This window comes from Tyto alba, unplaced genomic scaffold, assembly GCF_018691265.1.
Source record: "Tyto alba isolate M040663 unplaced genomic scaffold, T.alba_DEE_v4.0 Super-Scaffold_9, whole genome shotgun sequence".
Taxonomy (NCBI): Eukaryota; Metazoa; Chordata; class Aves; order Strigiformes; family Tytonidae; genus Tyto; species Tyto alba.
The window spans coordinates 1,273,765-1,298,140 of NW_024881330.1; the positions used below are offsets into that span (position 1 = coordinate 1,273,765).

General features: G+C 54.7%; 5 protein-coding genes across 5 annotated transcripts; all 5 read left to right on the forward strand.

The window, feature by feature from the left end:
- Nucleotides 1–4,800: 4,800 nt before the first annotated feature.
- LOC122152670 (feather keratin-like) lies at nt 4,801–5,328 on the forward strand (the record flags this gene model as incomplete). The annotated part of the gene is made up of 1 exon (XM_042786067.1): nt 4,801–5,328. A coding segment is annotated over one exon (309 nt), but the record flags the coding sequence as incomplete, so codon positions are not given.
- A 3,424-nt stretch (nt 5,329–8,752) lies between these two features.
- Nucleotides 8,753–9,067, forward strand: LOC122152668 (feather keratin-like). Its single transcript, XM_042786065.1, has one exon. It carries the CDS (start codon nt 8,753–8,755, stop codon nt 9,065–9,067), a length of 315 nt encoding a protein of 104 aa, XP_042641999.1.
- A 2,736-nt stretch (nt 9,068–11,803) lies between these two features.
- On the forward strand, nt 11,804–12,156 carry LOC122152669 (feather keratin 1-like). The gene has a single exon (XM_042786066.1). It carries the CDS (start codon nt 11,804–11,806, stop codon nt 12,116–12,118), a length of 315 nt encoding a protein of 104 aa, XP_042642000.1. The 3' UTR covers nt 12,119–12,156.
- Nucleotides 12,157–19,317: 7,161 nt separating this feature from the next.
- On the forward strand, nt 19,318–19,765 carry LOC122152686 (feather keratin 1-like). Its single transcript, XM_042786132.1, has one exon. It carries the CDS (start codon nt 19,318–19,320, stop codon nt 19,630–19,632), a length of 315 nt encoding a protein of 104 aa, XP_042642066.1. The 3' UTR covers nt 19,633–19,765.
- A 3,510-nt stretch (nt 19,766–23,275) lies between these two features.
- On the forward strand, nt 23,276–23,913 carry LOC122152681 (feather keratin 1-like). Its single transcript, XM_042786128.1, has one exon. The coding sequence runs from the start codon at nt 23,276–23,278 to the stop codon at nt 23,588–23,590; it is 315 nt and encodes a 104-aa protein (XP_042642062.1). The 3' UTR covers nt 23,591–23,913.
- Nucleotides 23,914–24,376: the final 463 nt, after the last annotated feature.

Genomic DNA, 24,376 nt, shown 5'->3' on the forward strand with positions numbered 1-24,376 from the left:
TGGAGCATTGGGCAATGATTAATGGCAAGAAACTGAACAAGAATAAATGCAGCATTCTGTACCTGGGACAGAGCAATGCTGGACACTAACTTCTCCAGTGTGTGTCCTTCCCATGAACTGAAGTTGTCCATGAGCTGCTCCAGCATGGGTCCTTTCCATGGGATGCAGTCCTTCAGGAAGGGACTGATTCAGTATGGGTCTCCTGCAGGGTCACAGGTCCTGCCAGAAGACCTGCTCCACTGTGGGCTCCACTCTGAGGGGTTACAGCCACCTTTCAAGCACATCCACATGCTCTGGCATGGGGTCCTCCATGGGCTGCAGGTGGGCATCTGCTCTGCCATGAACCTATGTGAGCTGCAGGAGAACAGCCTGATTGACCACAGTCTTCACCATGGGCTGCAGGGGAATTTCTGCTCTGACATCTGGAGAACCTCCTTGCCCTCCTTCTTCACTGACATGAACAGTTGTTTCTCTCATATTCTCCATCCTGTCTTCCAGCTGCTCTTCTACAGCACTTTATTCCCCCTGTGAAATGTTATCACAGAGGTGTCCCCACGGTAGCTGATTGCTTCAGGTTTGGCCAACAGCGGCTCAATCTTGAAGACGCATGTCAACGGCGCTGACAAACAGGGGAATCTTCTGGCATCTTCTCACAGAAGCAACCTTTGCAGAGCTGTTGCTACCAAAACCTTGACATACAAAGCCACTAAAACCAGTGACAAACATAAAAGCCTGAGGGGCACAGACACTCACGCAGTGCAGCCAATGGGAAAGGACAGATATAAAGACAGCCTTAGCGAGATGGCAGTAAGGCAGGCAGGGACCAAACATAATGGAAAAGGGAGCTTGGCCATACACCCACAACACCTGAAAACACCAGACAAGCCTGCCATGGCAGTAAGGAAATGGGGCCCTATCTTCACAAAGCACCTGCAAACCACACCACATGGGTAAATTGAAATGGGCTCACTGGCAACGACAAAATTATCCTGTTCCTTGGTCACAACTCCTAAAGCACTAAGGATCAGAAGGACATGTCCTCAAGAGAAGAACAGAAATGGAGCATTGCCGGAAAGGAAACACACCCCACCTCATTATTGGCGAGGTCGTGGCACACAAGAGCCGCCTGCTGCAAAATGCCGTCACGCGCAAAGGCTGTCCCGCCCCTTGGGCACCCGCATAAAAGCCGGCCCAGCGCCTCTCTCCCTCACATCCTTCTCCTGACGCCTTCTCCTCCGCGCTCAACAAGGTGAGCCTCAACCCCCTTCCCCTCCTTCTCCTGGCCTGCCTGGCCCGGCTCTTCCAGCACGCTCTGCTGGCCCCAGCCTCAGCAGCCCTCACGCCTCCCCGCAGCCACGCTCCCCACAGCCCCACACCACGCCTCCCCACTCCCTCGCCCTCCTGCACCACCGCCCCTCCGCTTTCTCACCCCCCTCTCTTCCAGGGCCCCTCCACACCACAGCCATGGCCTGCTCCGACCTCTGCCGCCCCTGCGGACCCACCCCGCTGGCTAACAGCTGCAACGAGCCCTGTGTCAGGCAGTGCGAGGACTCCCGCGTCGTCATCCAGCCTTCCACCGTGGTGGTCACCCTGCCAGGACCCATCCTCAGCTCCTTCCCCCAGAGCACCGCCGTCGGATCCTCCTCATCGGCTGCCGTGGGCAACGTCCTCAGCTCCCAGGGAGTGCCCGTCTCCTCCGGAGGCTTCGGCTACGGCTACGGCTACGGCTTGGGCGGCCTGGGCTGCTTCGGCGCCGGAAGGGGCTGCTACCCCTGCTAAGGGCCCTCACCACCACCCCTGACACCAACCACCCACACCCTGGAAGCCACGGCATCCATTGAGGACGCAGTTCCGGGCTGTTGCTGGCACATGGGCTCACCCTCCATGGCTCCTCCTCTCAAGGCACCATGAAAAGAAACAGGGAAGGGGGGAGCCCCGGCTGCCTGGAAACTTGGTCCACGTACCTTCTCCTGTTCTCCAACTGTCTTCTTTGCATCGCCCCTTCTGCTATGTCTGCTGCTCTCCGCTGCAAACACCTTCTCACAAGCCAAAATCCACCTGGAGCTCCAGTGAGCTACTCCTAGTGCAGGGCAGGAAGACCTCACAGATCTGGCAACATCAACTGCACAAAAGGGCTCTCGGCTTGTGGTCGCTGTACTTCCACCACAGATCGGTTCTCTTCCACTCGGCACTCCTGCCTTTTCCCTGTGTTTTTCCCTCAATAAAGTTCTCCTGCAAACCACCCAAACAAGCCTCCTCTTTCTTTCTTCTCCCAAGGCTCTTCCAACCTCACCCACCTAAAGCCAGGGCTCAACAGGCCATCAGAATGAGTACAAAAGCGCTACACAACAACTCTTAGCGAGGATCTCTCCAGCAAGGACACCAACACAGAGTGGAAGCGGGGGGCTTCCCGCCCATGACACAAGCCCTTCACTTCCCTGCAGAAAGGCTCGGACACGCTGTGCACTTCTAGACATGCCCTTAACATAGGTTCCCCATGGCTACACACACCTGACCAACCCCTTTCCCCAGCACAACTCTCTGGTCACCACAACAAGCACAATCAAAGCAAAAAGAATCACTGGGTGCCAAGCTACCTCTGAAGATCATCTGCTTCAACCCAAGCGGCTCAAGCATGGCCAGCTCAAGCACGCTGTCAACAAACATGGCCAGTCAAGTTTTCAGTATCTCCAGGGATGGGACTTCAGCACTTCTTTGCAGAACCACTTTCACTCTTTGACCACTCTCACACTGAAAAACGATTGCCACTCTTCCAAGGGTACGGCAGGTCATTTCAGATTTCTCCATTCTCCCTTGTCCTGGTCATGCACACCCACGAGAAGACTCTCACTGCCGTTTCCACATGCCCTCCCAGTTGGGATTTAGACACACTGATGACATCTCCCCGGCACAGCATTGCCTCCCAGATGAAAAAAGCTCTCAGCTCTCTCAGTTTCCCTCATAGCAAAGATGCTCCAGTCCCTTCAGCATCTCGGTTGCCCTGCACTCACCTCATTCCTCTAAGTCCATGTCCTGCTTCAACAGAGGAGACCTCAATGGACACAGGACTCCATGTGAGGCCTCACCAGACCTTCAGGGAGTACAGGATCACCTCCCCAAACCTCCTGGCAACGCTCTTCCCAACGCCGCCCTGGAGATACTTGGCCTCTTTTGACGTAATGGCGCAGTGATGCCTCGCAGTCAGGTCATTCTCCACCAGCAACACAAAGCAGGGTTCAGAAAAGCTGCTTTCCAGCCTCTCTACCCCCAGCATGTCCAGATGCCCTGTGCTATTCACCACACAGATGCAGGCCTTTGCTTTTCTGCCTCTTGAACTCCCAGAGATTCCCCTCTGCCTCATTCTCCAGACTCCCTCAGAATGGCAGCACAACCATCCGTTGGCTTAGGTTCTCTTCCAGATTTTGCATCATCTGACAACTTCCTTAGGCAGCACTTCGTCCCACTGCCCACGCCACTGATGAGGATGTTGAACAGTGTTGGCCCCATGGATGCCAGTCCTGGGCTACGCCGTTTGAGACTTGCCTGCATCTGGACTTTGGGACACTCATCACAAGCCACTGCGCCCAGCCCTTCAGCCACTTTCGCAACCAATACTTTCTCAGTGTGTTTAGGAACATGCAAGGGGGGAAAGCGTCAAAGCTTAACGAAAAAAGGCGAGGTAAACACCAGCCACGGCTCTCATCCTTGTCCACAAAGAGAGTCACTTCAATATAGAGGACATGGAGGTTGGTCAGCTGTGACTTCCCCTTTGTAAATCCACACCGACAGATCCGCACCAGCTTCTTGTCCTTTCTCGGACTGACAGTGCTTTCTGTGAGGATTTTCAACATCACCTGCCACAGAAGCAAGGCCAGTCTCAACAGTTTCTACTTTCCCAAATCTTCCATCCTAGTCTGCTACAATACATCAGGCCTATAAGCTCTCTTCCAGCCATCAGGAACTGCTCAAAAGGGAAGCCGTCTTTCTCACAGCCACAGCCTTACAAGACCGAGGGGCAGGCAACCTCATGGATCTCAGCCAGCAGGGAAGGCCAGGCCTAAAGACACGCTTAGCAAGCTGGCATAAGGCGGGGAGGGACGGAACGTCATGGTAGGGTCAGTCCCTCGTGTCTGGCAAATCTACAAATCCCAAACCAGTCTGCCAGGGCTGCGAGGAAATGGAGACCCCATTACACAACATACCGCAAGCCACAACACACGAATGCATTGGGTTGACCTCATTGTTGACAAGCACATCTACATTTCGGCAACATCTAGCAAATGCTCTGACACAAAGAACCAACATTAATGCATTTTTCCTCTATTACTCGCACTTAAAAGTTGCCTCCAGTGTCACGAGTACAGGTCCTCAAGAAAAGGACATGAAAAGTGAGCGTTGTGGGAAGGGAAGCACACCCCACCTCATTATTGGCGAGGTCGTGGCACACAAGAGCCGCCTGCTGCAAAATGCCGTCACGCGCAAAGGCTGTCCCGCCCCTTGGGCACCCGCATAAAAGCCGGCCCAGCGCCTCTCTCCCTCACACCCTTCTCCTGACGCCTTCTCCTCCGCGCTCAACAAGGTGAGCCTCAACCCCCTTCCCCTCCTTCTCCTGGCCTGCCTGGCCCGGCTCTTCCAGCACGCTCTGCTGGCCCCAGCCTCAGCAGCCCTCACGCCTCCCCGCAGCCACGCTCCCCACAGCCCCACACCACGCCTCCCCACTCCCTCGCCCTCCTGCACCACCGCCCCTCCGCTTTCTCACCCCCCTCTCTTCCAGGGCCCCTCCACACCACAGCCATGGCCTGCTCCGACCTCTGCCGCCCCTGCGGACCCACCCCGCTGGCTAACAGCTGCAACGAGCCCTGTGTCAGGCAGTGCGAGGACTCCCGCGTCGTCATCCAGCCTTCCACCGTGGTGGTCACCCTGCCAGGACCCATCCTCAGCTCCTTCCCCCAGAGCACCGCCGTCGGATCCTCCTCATCGGCTGCCGTGGGCAACGTCCTCAGCTCCCAGGGAGTGCCCGTCTCCTCCGGAGGCTTCGGCTTCGGCTACGGCTACGGCTTGGGCGGCCTGGGCTGCTTCGGCGCCGGAAGGGGCTGCTACCCCTGCTAAGGGCCCTTGACACACGAGCTCAACATCAACGGCTCCTCCTCTCTATGCAATAAATAAGGAAGCAAGGATGGGGTAGCTGTGGTTTCCTGGAAACTTGACCCATGTGCCTCCTCCTGTTCTCCAACTGTCTTCTTTGCATCCGCCTTCCTGCTATGTCCAATATTCTCCGCTGCAAACACCTTCTCAGCAGAGAAATGCCATCAAGGCCTCTGGTGGGATGCTCCCACTGCAGAACAGGAACAGCTGGGTGATCTACCGCATGCAAGGGACCTTGGCTGATGGTCGCCGTACTTCTCCATCAGACCAGCTCCCTTCCACTCGGCGATCCTGCATTCTCCCTGGTTTTTTCTCTCAATAAAACTCTCCTGCATCCCAGCTTGAAATGCCTCCACTTCCTTTCTTCTCCCAAGGCTCTTCCAACCTCACCCAGCACAAAGACAGGGCTCAGGAACACACTGGGCTGAGTGGAAATGGGCTGCAAGGCCTCACCTATAGAGTATGTCCTTAGCAACAACAACAACACACACCACCATAAAACAATTTAGATGGAAGTGTCTCTTAAGATCATCGAGTCCAACCGTTAATCTAATGCTACCAAGTCCAGCACTAATACACATCCCTGAACTATACATTGACACAGCATTTAAATAACTCCAGGGATGGTGACTCAACTAATTCTAAAGTCAGCCAGTTCCAAAGCCTCGCAAACTTTTCTTGAAGAAATGTTTCCTAATATCCAATCTAACCCTCCCCTGGCACAACGTGAGGCCGTTTCCTTTCATCGTATCACTTGTTACTGGATCGACACTCCCACCCAACTAGCTGATGTCTGCAATGTTACTGAGGGTGCACTTTATCCCCTCCTCCAGATCACTGATAAAGCTATTCAAGAAAATTGGCTCAAACTCTCAGCCACGGGCAACTCCACTTGTGACTGGCCACCAACTGGATTTAACTCCATTCACCACAACTCTTAGGGCACAAACATCCATCCGGTTCTCTACCAAGCAAACAGTATGTCAGTCCAAGCCATGAGCAGCTAGTTTCTCCAGGAGAATGATGTAGGAAACAGCATCAAGTGCTTTACTAACTTGCAGGGAAAGAACACCCAACGCCTCTCCTCTCCTCTCACTGAAGGGGATCAGTATAGTCAAGCAGGACCTGCCTTTCATAAAACCATGCTGACTGAGCCTGATCACCTGGTTGCCCTGTAGGTGCTGAGTGAAGGCTCTCGAGATGATCTGCTCCATATCTTTGCCTGGCACTGAGGTCACACTCACAGGACTGTAGTTCCCCACATCCTCGATCCAGCCTTTATTGCACATGAGCCTCACTTTTGCTAATCTCCAGTCAGCTGGGACCTACCTGGTTAGCCAAGGAGTGCTGAGAAGTGCTTGAAAGTGGCTTGCAGAGCACATCCAACACCTCCTTCAATGCCCGTGGGTGGATCATTTCGTTCCCACACACTTGTGCATGTCCAAGCACTCTAGCAGGTCGCTAACCATCTCCATTGAACTATGAGGGCTTCATTCTGCTCCCCACTGACCCACTCCCTTCCTCGTCACAACTCTGGCCATCACAGCAAAGAAAATCACAGCAAAAAGAATCACTGAGAGTGCAAGGAACCTCCGGAGCTCATTTATTTCATCCTAACCTGCTCAAGCACGGCCAGATCGGGCACGATGTCCATAAACACGTCCACACAGGTTTTAAGTGTCTCCAAGGATGGGAATTCAGCACATCTTTGCACAACCAGTTTCACTCTTTGACCACTCTCACACCAAAAAAGGGTTGCCTTCCCTTCCAAGGAAATGGCACATCTTTTCAGCCTTCTCCATTCACCTTTGCACTGTCCATGGGCACCCATACGAGGATTCTCACTCCTCTGCCCTTCTGCCCTCCCACCTGCGATTTCGACACACTGATGACATCTTCCCAGCATGGCCTTGACTCCTGCCTGAAAACCCTCCCAGATCATTTAGCTTCCCCTCATAGTAAAGATGCTCTACTACTCTCAGCATCTGGGTGGCCCAGCACTTAACTTATTCCACTAAGTCCATGTCCTTCTTCCATGGGGGAGCCCTCAATGGACACAGGACTCACCATGGGACCTCATCAAACCCTGCAGAGAGTACAGGATCACCTGCCCCAACCTCCTGCCAACACTATTCCCAACACCGCGCTGGAGACACTTGCCCCCTTCAGACGTGACAGCACAATGATACCTTGCAGTCAGCTCGTTCTCCCAAGCAGCAACACAAAGCAGGGTTCAGAAAAGCTGCTTTCCAGCCTTTCTACCCCCAGCATGTCCTGCTGGGCGCGATGACACTCTAGGTGCAAAATTGTTCCTCATATCCAATGCAAAGCTCCCGGGACACAACTGGAGGCTGTTTCCTCCTCTATCTCTCGTTACTAGAAATAAGAGACTGACAGGCACCTCCATACAACCTTCATTCAAGCAGTTGTACAGAGAAATAACATCCCTGCACAACTTTCTTTTTTGGGAAACTAAAGCAGCCAAGTTGCTTGAAGCATTCCCCATTAATTCTTCTTCTCTAGACTCTTCATCAGCTTTGTTGCTCTTTTTTGGACACATGACACCAGAGCCCAGGCTGAAAACTTACCAGCCCTTGCGAGGCGATTGCTCCAGAGGGGCCAACCCAAGCCTTTGGGGAGCAGGGCAGGCCTCCCGACAGCACAGGGCTTGTCCGCTCTGAACCAGGGCTGCCAGGCCAACGGCCTGCTCTCGCAAACAGCCCTCCTCTGCCTGCTGGCACTGCCACCCCCAGGGACGGCCCCAAGGGGCTGCAAGCCCAAACAGGCAGCCGCCTTCCTCCCAGCCACAGCCTAACAAGCCAGAGGGGCAACAGGACACACACAGAGCAGCTGACAGGAAAGGCCGGGTCTAAAGAGAAGCTTAGTGAGCTGGCGGTGAGGTGGGGAGGGACTGAACGCCATGGCAGGGTCAATGCCTTGTGCCTGACACAACTGCAAAGACCAGACCAGGTTTCCAGGGCTGTGAGGAACTGCAGACCCCGTTACACAACATACCGCAAGCCACAATACACGAATGCATTGGGTTGACCTCATTGTTGACAAGCACATCTACATTTCGGCGACATCTACCAAATGTTCTGACACAAAGAACCAACATTAATGCAATTTTCCTCTATTACTCGCACTTAAAAGTTGCCGCCACGGTCAGAAGGACACGTGCTCCAGAAAAGGACATGAAAAGTGAGCGTTGTGGGAAGGGAAACACACCCCACCTCATTATTGGCGAGGTCGTGACACACAAGAGCCGCCTGCTGCAAAATGCCGTCACGCGCAAAGGCTGTCCCGCCCCTTGGGCACCCGCATAAAAGCCGGCCCAGCGCCTCTCTCCCTCACACCCTTCTCCTGACGCCTTCTCCTCCGCGCTCAACAAGGTGAGCCTCAACCCCCTTCCCCTCCTTCTCCTGGCCTGCCTGGCCCGGCTCTTCCAGCACGCTCTGCTGGCCCCAGCCTCAGCAGCCCTCACGCCTCCCCGCAGCCACGCTCCCCACAGCCCCACACCACGCCTCCCCACTCCCTCGCCCTCCTGCACCACCGCCCCTCCGCTTTCTCACCCCCCTCTCTTCCAGGGCCCCTCCACACCACAGCCATGGCCTGCTCCGACCTCTGCCGCCCCTGCGGACCCACCCCGCTGGCTAACAGCTGCAACGAGCCCTGTGTCAGGCAGTGCGAGGACTCCCGCGTCGTCATCCAGCCTTCCACCGTGGTGGTCACCCTGCCAGGACCCATCCTCAGCTCCTTCCCCCAGAGCACCGCCGTCGGATCCTCCTCATCGGCTGCCGTGGGCAACGTCCTCAGCTCCCAGGGAGTGCCCGTCTCCTCCGGAGGCTTCGGCTTCGGCTACGGCTACGGCTTGGGCGGCCTGGGCTGCTTCGGCGCCAGAAGGGGCTGCTACCCCTGCTAAGGGCCCTTGACACACGAGCTTGATGTCAACAGCCTCTCCTCTCAAGGAACCACGCAAAGAAAAATGTAAGGGCCAGCACTGGATGCCTGGAAACAGGGCCCGTGTACCGCCTTCTTTTGTCCAAATGTCTTCTCTGCATCCTCCCTTCTGCCATGTCCGCTACACTCTGCTGCAAACACCTTCTCACAAACCTAAACCCACTGGGGACCTCAGGTGGAGGGTAGGAGTACCGGTGTACTCTGGAAAAATCTAGTGCCCCTAAGGGACCCCTGCTGAATGGTCACCCTATTACACCTCAGACGAGCTCCCTTCCACTTCGTGTGTCTTCTTTTTCCTTTCTTTTCTCCTTAATAAATTTGTCCCACATCTTAGCCAAAGACTACTCTGCTTCCTTTCTTCTCCAAAAGCTCTTTCAGCTTTACCCAGCACAAAGCCAGGGCTCAACTGCCATCGGGGTGGGTGGAAAAGGGATACAAGACCTCTCCTCGGAAATATGCACCACCAACACAGACTGGACCTGGGGGGCTTCCAGAATGTGCCAGAAGCCCATCCTTGCCTCAGCACCTTCAGCAACCAGCCAATCACAAGGCACCTCTCAACATACCAGTCAGGGCGCCGCTGACAACCTGCCAGTCAGGGGGCAACTAATAGGCACCAGCTGCTGCAAAAGGCCCTGGGAGCATCCAGAAGGTGCCTGTCAGGATTCCAAAATCGACATTGCTGGTAGAACAAATGGATAATCTTCACCAAATGGCCCCCAAAACAACTGCTGGCAGGGCTGGGCGGTGAATGAGGGAATGAATGGGTAGAAATGCTGACGAAAACCAAAAGTAACACCTCATACGAGAGCAGTTAGGGGACTCAGAGGGGAAAGAGGGAGGGAAAATGCCCTGATTAAATAACATCCCCCCAAAATCTGCCATCAATTAATACCTCAACAGAGCCTGCGCTTCTTCCTGCGCTGCAGGGTGCCAGACACACCCACACAGGGTCCCCTGTCATCGTCCCCCTTGTTGTGGTCCCCAGGCCAACTGCCTGGCAGTCCCCATGACACCATCTGCCCTCACAGACGGCTCCCAGGGCCACCCACACAGGATCCCACGGTCCCATCCCCCCTGGCTACCAGGACCCTGGGCAACCCATGCAGGGTGCCCAGGTCACCACCCGCCTTGCTCTGGGCTCCTCAGCTGAACCAAGCGTGGGTCCCTGTGGCACTGTCCACCTGGCTGCCTGGTCCCCCTGCCACCTATGTGGGAGTCCCCACACCACAGTCTCACCTTGCTTCGGGGTCCCCAACTGATCCCTTGCAGAGGATCCTCAGTCCACCATCTCCTCTTCACTGCAAGGTCCCACAGTGACCCATGCAGAGGGTCTCCGGACCATCATCCTCCCTACCTCAGCGTCCCTGGGCCACTTGCTCAGGGGACCCCAAGACACCATTCCTCCGCTCTGAGATCACACAGAAAGCCCCCTCTCTGAGTGCATCCACCCAATCTGGGGTAGGGTCCTCCATGTGCTGCAGGTGGATATTTACTGCACCACAGACCTGCACGCGCTGCAGGTGGACAGCCTGCCTCACCATGGCCTTCTCCACAGGCTGCAGGGGAATCTCGCCTCTGCTGCCTCAAGCAGATCCTACCCCTTTTTCTTTACTGACTTGACACTGCAAAGTTGATTCCTCTCACACATTCTCCCTCCTATCTTCCTGCTGCTGTTGCGCAGTACTTCTTCCCCTGCTTAAATACATTAGCAAAGCGGCGCGACTACAACAGCTGATTGGCTCAGGTTTGGCATGGAATGTGCTGTCATGGAGCCGGCTGGCATTGGCTTTATTGGATGTGAGGGAAGCTTCTGGCATATTCTCACAGAAGACAACCCTGCAGATCTGTCACTAACAAAACCTTGCGATATAAATCAATATACCCAGCGACAAACATACAGTCCTGATGGGCAATGAGAAATACAGAAAGCATACCCAAAGGAAAAGGCCACGTATAAGGACAGGCTTAGTGAGCTGGCAGAGAGGTGTGGAGGGATGGAACGCCACGGCAGAACCAGCCCCTCACACCCACAACACGTCCAAAGCCCAGATCAGTCTGCCAAGCCTCTGAGGAGATGGGGCCCCCTCTTCACAACACACCCGCAAAACCACCTCACACGGGTGCCACGGGATGACCTCACTGATGACACCCCATTAGTCCTACACTTTCGCTGCGTCTGCTGAATGCCCTGACACGCACCTTCCATGTAAATGCTCCCAAATACCTACTCTCCATTCAAAGCTTCTGACGGGCTCAGGTGGATACGTCTGCAAGAAGAAGACATGAAAAGGGAGCACTGAGGGAAAGGAAACACACCCCACCTCATTATTGGCGAGGTCGTGGCACACAAGAGCCGCCTGCTGCAAAATGCCGTCACGCGCAAAGGCTGTCCCGCCCCTTGGGCACCCGCATAAAAGCCGGCCCAGCGCCTCTCTCCCTCACACCCTTCTCCTGACGCCTTCTCCTCCGCGCTCAACAAGGTGAGCCTCAACCCCCTTCCCCTCCTTCTCCTGGCCTGCCTGGCCCGGCTCTTCCAGCACGCTCTGCTGGCCCCAGCCTCAGCAGCCCTCACGCCTCCCCGCAGCCACGCTCCCCACAGCCCCACACCACGCCTCCCCACTCCCTCGCCCTCCTGCACCACCGCCCCTCCGCTTTCTCACCCCCCTCTCTTCCAGGGCCCCTCCACACCACAGCCATGGCCTGCTCCGACCTCTGCCGCCCCTGCGGACCCACCCCGCTGGCTAACAGCTGCAACGAGCCCTGTGTCAGGCAGTGCGAGGACTCCCGCGTCGTCATCCAGCCTCCCGCCGTGCTCGTCACCCTGCCAGGACCCATCCTCAGCTCCTTCCCCCAGAGCACCGCCGTCGGATCCTCCTCATCGGCTGCCGTGGGCAACGTCCTCAGCTCCCAGGGAGTGCCCGTCTCCTCCGGAGGCTTCGGCTACGGCTACGGCTACGGCTTGGGCGGCCTGGGCTGCTTCGGCGCCGGAAGGGGCTGCTACCCCTGCTAAGGGCCCTCACCACCACCCCTGACACCAACCACCCACACCCTGCAAGCCCCGGCATCGATTGAGGATGCAGCTCCGGGCTGTTGCTGGCACATGGGCTCACCCTCCATGGCTCCTCCTCTCAAGGCACTATGCAAAGAATCAGGGAAGGGGGAGCCCCGGCTGCCTGGAAACATGGCCCATGTACCTCCTCCTGTTCTCCAACTGTCTTCTTTGCATCGCCCCTTCTGCTATGTCTACTACTCTCCACTGCAAACACCTTCTCACAAGCCAAAGCCCACTTGGTGGCTTTGGTGGGCTGCTCTCACTGGAGGGAAGGTAGACCTCAGAGCTCTGGAACGTGTAATGCACTCAAGAGACCTCGGATGATGGTTGCCATATTTCTACATCAGACCAGCTCCCTTCCCCTCGGTGCTCCTGCATTCTCCCTGTTTTTTTCTCTCAATAAAGTTCTTCTGCATCCCAGATTCACATGCCTCCACTTCCTTTCTTCTCCCAAGGCTCTTCCAACCTCACCCAGCACAAAGCCAGGGCTCTGCAACCCATTGGCATGGGTGGAAAGGGGCTACAAGACCTCACCTATTGAGTATGTCCCCAGCAACAGCAACAGTAGACACCAGCTTAGAATCATTCAGGTTGGAAAAGGCTGTTATGATCATCGAGTCCAGCTGTTAACCTCACACTACCAAGTCCACCACTAAACCACGTCTGTTAACAGCACATCTACACATCATTTATATACCTCCTGGGATGGTGACTCAACAAATTTCCTGGGCAGCATGTTCTAACGCTTGGCAACCTTTTTAATGAACAAATGTTTCCTAATATCCAATCTAATCCTCCCCTGGCACAACATGAGATTGTTTCCTTTCATCCTATCACTTCTTACTTGGGAAAAGAAGCCAACATCCACGTCTCTGTCACCTCCTTTCAGGTAGCTGCAGAGATCGACAAGGGTCCCCTCAGCCTCCTGTTCTTCAGAACCACTCCAGGTCCCTCAGTGACTCTTTGTAGGACTCATTCGCTAAGCGCTTCACCAGCTTCCTTGCCCTTCTTTGGACATTCTCCAGCACCTCAATGGCTTCTTTTAGTGAGGGGCCCAAAACTGAACACGGTATTCCAGGGGCGGCCTCATCAGTAACTAAAAAACAGCGGGACGATCCCTTCCCTAGTCCTGCTGGCCACACTGTTCCTGACAGAAGCCAGGACACTATTGGCCTCCTTGGCCACCTGGGCACACTGCTGGCTCATACTCAGACGGTTGTTGACCAAGACCCGCAGGTCATTTTCCATCAGGCAGCTTTCCAGCCACTCTGCCCCAAGCCTAGAGCATTGCAGGGGGGTTGTTGTGACCCAGTTGCAGGACCCAGCACTGATCCTTGTTGATCCTCATACAATTGGACTCCGCCCATCGATGCAGCCTGTCCAGATCCCTCTGTCAACCCTTCCTACCCTCAAGCAGATCAACACTCCCACTCAACTTGCTGATGTCTGCAGTGTTACTGAGGGTGCACTTTATCCCCTCCTCCAGATCACTGATAAAGCTATTCAAGAAAATTGGCTCAAACTCTCAGCCACGGGCAACACCACTTGTGACTGGCCACCAACTGGATTTAACTCCGTTCACCACAACTCTTAGGGCACAAACATCCAGCCGGTTCTCCACCAAGCAAACAATATGTCAGTCCAAGCCATGAGCAGCTAGTTTCTCCAGGAGAATGATGTAGGAAACAGCATCAAGTGCTTTACTAACTTGCAGGAAAGAACATCCAACGTCTCTCCTCTCCTCTCACTGACGGAGATCAGGATAGTCAAGCAGGACCTGCCTTTCATAAAACCATGCTGACCGAGCCTGATCACCTGGTTGCCCTGTAGGTGCCGAGTGAAGGCTCTCGAGATGATCTGCTCCATATCTTTGCCTGGCACTGAGGTCACACTCACAGGACTGTAGTTCCCCACATCCTCGATCCAGCCTTTCTTGCACATGAGCCTCACTTTCGCTAATCTCCAGTCAGCTGGGACCTACCCGGTTAGCCAAGGAGTGCTGAGAAGTGCTTGAAAGTGGCTTGATGATGCACATCTACCAGGCCCCTCAATATGCTTGGACAGATCCAACACAGCCCCATGGACATGTGCGTGTCTAAGTGCTCTAGCAGGTCGCTAACCATCTCCATTGAACTATGAGGGCTTCATTCTGCTCCCCGCTGACCCACTTCCTGCCTCAGCAGTAATCTGGACATCACATCAAAGACAGTCACACCAAAAAGAATCTCACGGTGTGCAAGGATCCTCTGGAGATCATCTACTTCATCCCAACCTGCTCAAGCACAGCCAGCTCGAGCACGATGTCCAGCACCATGTCCACACAGGTTTTCAGTATCTCCAAGGATGGGAATTCAGCACATCTTTGCACAACCAGTTTCACTCTTTGACCACTCTCACACCGGAAAAAAGGGTTGCCTTCCCTTCCAAGGAAATGGCACATCTTTGCACCTCTGTCCATTCACCTTTGCACTATCCATGGGCACATGTAAGAAGATTCTCACTCCTCTGTCCATCTGCCCTCCAATCTGGGATTTAGACACACTGATGATATCTCCCTGGCACAGTCTTGAATCCTGCCTGATAAAACTCCCAGCTCTCTCAGCTTCCCCTCATAGCAAAGATGCTCCAGTCCATTCAGCGTCTCGTGAGAGCCCTGCACTCACCTCGTTCCATTAAGTTTACATCCCTCCTCCACAGGGGAGCCCTCAATGGACACAGGACTCCACATGGGGCCTCACCACCCCTGCAGAGAGCTCAGGATCACCTCCGCCAACCTCCTGCTAACGCTCTTCCCAACGCCATCCTGGAGATACTTGGCGTTTTTTGCCAAGATGATGTGATGATACCACAGCATCCAGCTCGTTCTCCCAACCAGCAACACAAAGCAGGGTTCAGTAAAGCTGCTTTCCAGCCTCTCTACCCCTAGCATGCCCTGCTGCCCAGCATTATTCACCACAAAGATGCAGGCCTTCGCATTTCTGCATCTTCAACTCCCAGAGATTCCCCTCTGCCTCATTCTCCAGCTACCTCTGAATGGCGGCACAACCATCCGTTGGCTTAGCCTCTCTTCCCGGTTTTGCATCATCTGACAACTTGCTGAGGCAGCACGGTGTACTACCACCCACGTCACTTGATGAGGATGTTGAACAGTGTTGGCCCCATGGATGCCAGTCCTGGGCTACGCCATTTGAGACTTGCCTGCATCTGGACTTTGGGACACTCATCACAAGCTGCTGGACCCAGCCCTTCAGCCACTTACACAACCCATACTTTCCTGGCTTGTCTAGGAATGGGCAAGGGCAGAAATAGTCAAAGGCCTCACTAAACAGGCGAGGTAAACACCAGCCACGGCTCCCTCCTCGTCCACAAAGTGAGTCACTTCAATATAGAGGACACAGATGCCGGATAAGCATGATTTCCCCTTTGTAAATCCACACTGACAGCTCTGCATCAGCTTCTTGTCCTTCCTGGGACTGGCACTGCTTTCTGGGAGGATTTTCAAGATCACTTGCCACAGGAGCAAGGCCAGCCTCACCAGCTTCTACCTTCCCGAATCTTCCTTTCCAATCTGCTTCAATACATGAGCCCTATAACCTCTCCTCCAGCCATCAGGAACTACTCCCAGGCACCATCACATTTCCAAGCTACTTGGTGTGCTCTCTCAAGGACTCCAGCCAGCTCCCGCAGCATTCATCGCTGTGACACCTCAAGCCCCCAGGACATACGTCCATCCTGTCACAAAGCAGTCCTTCCTGCCAAGATTCATCTCCCTCATACACAAAGACCGTTTGAACACAAAATCCTGCAAAACACTCTCCTGGACTCAGCTGGGAAACACCTTGCCATTCCTCTAGACCTTCACCACGCGTCCACCACCACCAGGGCCTCGGCTCTGCAGCCGCGTGCTGCATGCTTGCCTCCAACTCCCCTTGGAAATCTCCAAACTCTCTTTCCATTGGACACTGCAAAGAGAAATGGCCTCAGCCTTTGGCACTCATCCCAAGGAAAGTCCCCAAAGGCCCTGGCTCACCAGCCGCCCCTTCCTGCTTCTCCCACTCCCCCTCTGCCTCTCACCACACTCATGGGCTCTCCAGAAACTCCCTTACACTTTCAGGCTGTCCCATGTGCAATCACAGAATACTTTATTTTGGAAAAGACATTTAACATAATCAAGTCCAACAGTTAACTTCATACGACCTAGTCCGCCACTAAACCATGTCTCTAAGCACCACATCTAAATGTCGATTAAATCCCTCCTGGGATGGGGACTCCACCATTTCCCTGCGCAACCTTCTCCACGGCTTGATAACACTCTGGGTGCACATATTGCTCCTCATGTCCAATCCAAAGCTCCCCGGGCACAATTGGAGGCTGTTTCCTCCTCTATCACTCATTACTAAGAATGGGAGACTGACACGCACCTCCGTGCAACCTTCATTCAAGTAGTTGTACAGAGCAATAACATTTCCCCTCAGTCTTAGTTTCCTGGAAAGAAAACACCCGAAGTTCCTTCAAGCATTCCGCATTTATTCTTCTTTTATAGTCCCTTCAGCAGCTTCACTGCGCTAATTTGGATACATCACACCAAGGCCCAGACTCTAAACTTCCCAGCCCCAGATAAGGGGAGCGCTCTGGCGAGCCAACCCAAGCCTTCGGGGAGCAGGGCAGGCCTCCCCACAGCACAGGGCTTGCCAGCTCTGAACCAGGGCTGCCAGGCCAACGGCCTGCTCTCGCAAACAGCCCTCCTCTGCCTGCTGGCACTGCCACCCCCAGGGACGGCCCCAAGGGGCTGCAAGCCCAAACAGGCAGCCGCCTTCCTCCCAGCCACAGCCTTACAAGCCAGAGGGGCAACAAGACACACACAGAGCAGCTGACAGGAAAGGCCGTGTCTAAAGACAGAATTACTGAGCTGGCGGTAAGGTGGGGAGGGATGGAACGCCATGGCAGGGGCAGTGTCTCATGCCTGGCACACTTGCAAAGCCCGGACCAGCCAGCCAGGGCTGCGAGGAAATGGAAACCCCTCTTCACAGCACACCGCAAGCCACAACACGAATGCATCCAGATGGGACTTCAGCACTTCTTTGCAGAACCAGTTTCACTCTTTGACCACTCTCACACTGAAAAACGATTGCCACTCTTCCAAGGGTACGGCAGGTCATTTCAGATTTCTCCATTCTCCCTTGTCCTGGTCATGCACACCCACGAGAAGACTCTCACTGCCGTTTCCACATGCCCTCCCAGTTGGGATTTAGACACACTGATGACATCTCCCCGGGACAGCATTGCCTACCAGATGAAAAAAGCTCTCAGCTCTCTCAGTTTCCCTCATAGCAAAGATGCTCCAGTCCCTTTAGAGTCTCAATGGCCCTGAATTCACCTCAATCCTCTAAGTCCATGTCCTTCTTCAATGGGGGAGCCTTCTATGGACACAGGACTCCATGTGAGGCCTCACCAGCCCTGCAGGGACTACAGGATCACCTCCACAAACCTCCTGGCAACGCTCTTCCCAACGCCGCTCTGGAGATACTTGGCCTCTTTTGCCGTAATGGCGCAGTGATGCCTCGCAGTCAGGTCATTCTCCACCAGCAACACAAAGCAGGGTTCAGTAAAGCTGCTTTCCAGCCTCTCTACCCCCAGCATGTCCAGATGCCCTGTGCTATTCACCACACAGATGCAGGCCTTTGCATTTCTGCCTCTTGAACTCCCAGAGATTCCCCTCTGCCTCATTCTCCAGACTCCCTCAGAATGGCAGCACGACCATCCATTGGCTTAGGTTCTCTTCCAGATTTTGCATCATCTGACAACTTCCCTAGGCAGCACGTCGTCCCACTCCCCAAGTCACTGATGAGGATGTTGAACAGTGTTGGCCCCATGGATGCCAGTCCTGGGCTACGCCGTTTGAGACTTGCCTGCATCTGGACTTTGGGACACTCATCACAAGCCACTGCGCCCAGCCCTTCAGCCACTTTCGCAACCAATACTTTCTCAGTGTGTTTAGGAACATGCAAGGGGGGAAAGCGTCAAAGCTTAACGAAAAAAGGTGAGGTAAACACCAGCCACAGCTCTCATCCTTGTCCACCAAGAGAGTCACTTCAATATAGAGGACATGGAGGTTGGTCAACTGTGACTTCCCCTTTGTAAATCCACACCGACAGATCCGCACCAGCTTCTTGTCCTTCCTGGGACTGATAGTGCTTTCTGCGAGGATTTCCAACATCACCTGCCACAGGAGCAAGGCCAGTCTCAACAGTTTCTACTTTCCCAAATCTTCCATCCTCGTCTGCTTCAATAGATCAGGCCTATGAGCTCTCTTCCAGCCATCAGGAACTGCTCAAAAGGGAAGCCGTCTTTCTCACAGCCACAGCCTTACAAGAACGAGGGGCAGGCAACCTCGTGGATCTCAGCCAGCGGGGAAGGCCAGGCCTAAAGACACGCTTAGCAAGCTGGCATAAGGCGGGGAGGGACGGAACGTCATGGTAGGGTCAGCCCCTCGTGTATGGCAAATCTACAAATCCCAAACCAGTCTGCCAGGGCTGCGAGGAAATGGAGACCCCTCTTCACAACACACCCAAAGCCACAACACGAATGCATCCCGATGACCTCACTTGTCGAGAAGCATATCTATATTTTGGCAACATCTAGCAAACGCTCTGAGAAAAAGAACCAACATTTATGACTTTTTCCTCTATTACTCGCACTTAAAAGTTGCCGCCAGGGTCAGAAGGACACGTCCTCAAGAGAAGTACAGAAATGGAGCGTTGCGGGAAGGGAAACACACCCCACCTCATTATTGGCGAGGTCGTGGCACACAAGAGCCGCCTGCTGCAAAATGCCGTCACGCGCAAAGGCTGTCCCGCCCCTTGGGCACCCGCATAAAAGCCGGCCCAGCGCCTCTCTCCCTCACACCCTTCTCCTGACGCCTTCTCCTCCGCGCTCAACAAGGTGAGCCTCAACCCCCTTCCCCTCCTTCTCCTGGCCTGCCTGGCCCGGCTCTTCCAGCACGCTCTGCTGGCCCCAGCCTCAGCAGCCCTCACGCCTCCCCGCAGCCACGCTCCCCACAGCCCCACACCACGCCTCCCCACTCCCTCGCCCTCCTGCACCACCGCCCCTCCGCTTTCTCACCCCCCTCTCTTCCAGGGCCCCTCCACACCACAGCCATGGCCTGCTCCGACCTCTGCCGCCCCTGCGGACCCACCCCGCTGGCTAACAGCTGCAACGAGCCCTGTGTCAGGCAGTGCGAGGACTCCCGCGTCGTCATCCAGCCTCCCGCCGTGCTCGTCACCCTGCCAGGACCCATCCTCAGCTCCTTCCCCCAGAGCACCGCCGTCGGATCCTCCTCATCGGCTGCCGTGGGCAACGTCCTCAGCTCCCAGGGAGTGCCCGTCTCCTCCGGAGGCTTCGGCTTCGGCTACGGCTACGGCTTGGGCGGCCTGGGCTGCTTCGGCGCCGGGAGAGGCTGCTACCCCTGCTAAGGGCCCTTGACACACGAGCTCAACATCAACGGCTCCTCCTCTCTATGCATTAAATAAGGAAGCAAGGATGGGGTAGCTGCGGTTTCCTGGAAACATGACCCATGTACCTCCTCCTGTTCTCCAACTGTATTTTTTGCATCGCCACTCCTGCTATGTCCAATATTCTCCGCTGCAAACACCTTCTCAGCAGAGAAAGGCCATCAAGGCTCTGGTGGGATGCTCCCACTGCAGAACAGGAACAGCTGGGTGATCTACTGCATGCAAGGGACCTTGGCTGATGGTCGCCGTACTTCTCCATCAGACCAGCTCCCTTCCACTCGGCGATCCTGCATTCTCCCTGTTTTTTTTCTCTCAGTAAAGTTCTCCTGCACCCCAGCTTGAAATGCCTCCACTTCCTTTCTTCTCCCAAGGCTCTTCCAACCTCACCCAGCACAAAGACAGGGCTCAGGAACCCACTGGGCTGAGTGGAAATGGGCTGCAAGACCTCACCTATCGAGTATGACCTTAGCAACAACAACAACACACACAACCATAAAACAATTTAGCTTCGAAGTGTCTCTTAAGATCATCAAGTCCAAACTCGTTAATCTAATGCTACCAAGTCCACCACTAATCCACATCCCTGAACAACACATCGACACAGCATTTAAATAACTCCAGGGATGGTGACTCAACTAATTCTAAAGGCATCCACATCTAATGCCTCACAAACTTTTCAGTGAAGAAATGTTTCCTAATATCCAATCTAACCCTCCCCTGGCACAACGTGAGGCCGTTTCCTTTCATCGTATCACTTGTTACTGGATCGACACTCCCACCCAACTAGCTGATGTCTGCAATGTTACTGAGGGTGCACTTTATCCCCTCCTCCAGATCACTGATAAAGCTATTCAAGAAAATTGGCTCAAACTCTCAGCCACGGCCAACACCACTTGTGACTGGCCACCAACTGGATTTAACTCCCTTCACCACAACTCTTAGGGCACAAATATCCAGCCGGTTCTCTACCAAGCAAACAATATGTCAGTCCAAGCCATGAGCAGCTAGTTTCTCCAGGAGAATGATGTAGGAAACAGCATCAAGTGCTTTACTAACTTGCAGGGAAAGATCATCCAACGCCTCTCCTCTCACTGACGGAGATCAGGATAGTCAAGCAGGACCTGCCTTTCATAAAACCATGCTGACCGAGCCTGATCACCTGGTTGACCTGTAGGTGCCGAGTGAAGGCTCTCGAGATGATCTGCTCCATATCTTTGCCTGGCACTGAGGTCACACTCACAGGACTGTAGTTCCCCACATCCTCGATCCAGCCTCTCTTGCACATGAGCCTCACTTTTGCTAATCTCCAGTCAGCTGGGACCTACCCGGTTAGCCAAGGAGTGATGAGAAGTGCTTGAAAGTGGCTTGCAGAGCACATCCAACACCTCCTTTGATGCCTGTGGGTGGATCACTTTCGTTCCCACAGACTTGCGCATGTCCAAGCGCAGTAGCAGGTCGCTAACCATCTCCGTTGAACTATGAGGGCTTCATTCTGCTCCCCACTGACCCACTCCCTTCCTCATCACAACTCTGGCCATCACAGCAAAGAAAATCACAGCAAAAAGAATCACTGAGAGTGCAAGCAACCTCCGGAGCTCAACGTCTCCATCCCAACCTCCTCAAGCATGGCCAGGTCGAGCACGATGTCCATAAACACGTCCACACAGGTTTTCAGTGTCTCCAAGGATGGGAATTCAGCACATCTTTGCACAACCAGTTTCACTCTTTGACCACTCTCACACCAAAAAAGGGTTGCCTTCCATTCCAAGGAAATGGCACATCTTTTCAGCCTTCTCCATTCACCTCTGCACTGTCCATGGGCACCCATAAGAAGATTCTCACTCCTCTGCCCTTCTGCCCTCCCACCTGCAATTTCGACACACTGATGACATCTTCCCAGCATGGCCTTGACTCATGCCTGAAAACCCACCAAGATCATTTAGCTTCCCCTCATAGTAAAGATGCTCTACTACTCTCAGCATCTGGGTGGCCCAGCACTTATCTTATTCCACTAAGTCCATGTCCTTCTTCCATGGGGGAGCCCTCAATGGACACAGGAGACCACATGGGACCCCACCAGCCCTGCAGAGAGTACAGGATCACCTCCCCAACCTCCTGCCAACCATCTTCCCAATGACACCCTGGAGACACTTGCCCCCTTCAGACGTGACAGCACAATGATACCTTGCAGTCAGCTCGTTCTCCCAAGCAGCAACACAAAGCAGGGTTCAGAAAAGCTGCTTTCCAGCCTTTCTACCCCCAGCATGTCCTGCTGGGCGTGATGACACTCTAGGTGCACAAATTGTTCCTCATATCCAATGCAAAGCTCCCTTCACACAACTGGAGGCTGTTTCCTCCTCTATCTCTCGTTACTAGAAATAAGAGACTGACAGGCACCACCATACAACCTTCATTCAAGCAGTTGTACAGAGAAATAACATCCCTGCACAACTTTCTTTTTCGGGAAACTAAAGCAGCCAAGTTGCTTGAAGCATTCCCCATTCATTCTTCTTCTCTAGACTCTTCACCAGCTTTCTTGCTCTTTTTTGGACACATGACACCAGAGCCCAGGCTGAAAACTTACCAGCCCTTGCCGAGGCGATTGCTCCGGAGGGGCCAACCCAAGCCTTTGGGGAGCAGGGCAGGCCTCCCCACAGCACAGGGCTTGCCAGCTCTGAACCAGGGCTGCCAGGCCAACGGCCTGCTCTCGCAAACAGCCCTCCTCTGCCTGCTGGCACTGCCACCCCCAGGGATGGCCCCAAGGGGCTGCAAGCCCAAACAGGCAGCCGCCTTTCTCCAAGCCACAGCCTAACAAGCCAGAGGGGCAACAGGACACACACAGAGCAGCTGACAGGAAAGGCCGGGTCTAAAGAGAAGCTTAGTGAGCTGGCGGTGAGGTGGGGAGGGACTGAACGCCATGGCAGGGTCAATGTCTTGTGCCTGACACAACTGCAAAGAACAGACCAGGTTGCCAGGGCTGTGAGGAACGGGAGACCCCATTACACAACATACCGCAAGCCACAACACACGAATGCATTGGGTTGACCTCATTGTTGACAAGCACATCTACATTTCGACAACATATACCAAATGCTCTGACACAAAGAACCAACATTAATGCAATTTTCCTCTATTACTCGCACTTAAAAGTTGCCTCCAGTGTCACGAGTACACGTCCTCCAGAAAAGGACATGAAAAGTGAGCGTTGCGGGAAGGGAAACACACCCCACCTCATTCTTGGCGAGGTCGTGGCACACAAGAGCCGCCTGCTGCAAAATGCCGTCACGCGCAAAGGCTGTCCCGCCCCTTGGGCACCCGCATAAAAGCCGGCCCAGCGCCTCTCTCCCTCACACCCTTCTCCTGACGCCTTCTCCTCCGCGCTCAACAAGGTGAGCCTCAACCCCCTTCCCCTCCTTCTCCTGGCCTGCCTGGCCCGGCTCTTCCAGCACGCTCTGCTGGCCCCAGCCTCAGCAGCCCTCACGCCTCCCCGCAGCCACGCTCCCCACAGCCCCACACCACGCCTCCCCACTCCCTCGCCCTCCTGCACCACCGCCCCTCCGCTTTCTCACCCCCCTCTCTTCCAGGGCCCCTCCACACCACAGCCATGGCCTGCTCCGACCTCTGCCGCCCCTGCGGACCCACCCCGCTGGCTAACAGCTGCAACGAGCCCTGTGTCAGGCAGTGCGAGGACTCCCGCGTCGTCATCCAGCCTCCCGCCGTGCTCGTCACCCTGCCAGGACCCATCCTCAGCTCCTTCCCCCAGAGCACCGCCGTCGGATCCTCCTCATCGGCTGCCGTGGGCAACGTCCTCAGCTCCCAGGGAGTGCCCGTCTCCTCCGGAGGCTTCGGCTTCGGCTACGGCTACGGCTTGGGCGGCCTGGGCTGCTTCGGTGCCGGAAGGGGCTGCTACCCCTGCTAAGGGCCCTCACCACCACCCCTGACACCAACCACCCACACCCTGGAAGCCACGGCATCGATTGAGGACGCAGCTCCGGGCTGTTGCTGGCACATGGGCTCACCCTCCATGGCTCCTCCTCTCAAGGCACTATGCAAAGAAACAGGGAAGGGGGAGCCCCGGCTGCCTGGAAACATGGCCCATGTACCTCCTCCTGTTCTCCAACTGTCTTCTTTGCATCGCCCCTTCTGCTATGTCTACTACTCTCCACTGCAAACACCTTCTCACAAGCCAAAGCCCACTTGGTGGCTTTGGTGGGCTGCTCTCACTGGAGGGAAGGTAGACCTCAGAGCTCTGGAATGTGTAATGCACTCAAGAGACCTCGGATGATGGTTGCCATATTTCTACATCATACCAGCTCCCTTCCCCTCGGTGCTCCTGCATTCTCCCTGTTTTTTTCTCTCAATAAAGTTCTTCTGCATCCCAGATTCACATGCCTCCACTTCCTTTCTTCTCCCAAGGCTCTTCCAACCTCACCCAGCACAAAGCCAGGGCTCTGCAACCCATTGGCATGGGTGGAAAGGGGCTACAAGACCTCACCTATCGAGTATGTCCCCAGCAACAGCAACAGTAGACACCAGCTTAGAATCATTCAGGTTGGAAAAGGCTGTTATGATCATCGAGTCCATCTGTTAACCTAACACTACCAAGTCCACCACTAAACCACGTCTGTTAACAGCACATCTACACATCATTTATATACCTCCTGGGATGGTGACTCAACAAATTTCCTGGGCAGCATGTTCTAAC

Excerpts from the sequence above, each read along its gene's own strand:
- LOC122152668 (XM_042786065.1), top strand. The coding sequence starts at position 8,753 with ATGGCCTGCTCCGACCTCTGCCGCCCCTGCGGACCCACCCCGCTGGCT.
- LOC122152669 (XM_042786066.1), top strand. The coding sequence starts at position 11,804 with ATGGCCTGCTCCGACCTCTGCCGCCCCTGCGGACCCACCCCGCTGGCT.
- LOC122152686 (XM_042786132.1), top strand. The coding sequence starts at position 19,318 with ATGGCCTGCTCCGACCTCTGCCGCCCCTGCGGACCCACCCCGCTGGCT.
- LOC122152681 (XM_042786128.1), top strand. The coding sequence starts at position 23,276 with ATGGCCTGCTCCGACCTCTGCCGCCCCTGCGGACCCACCCCGCTGGCT.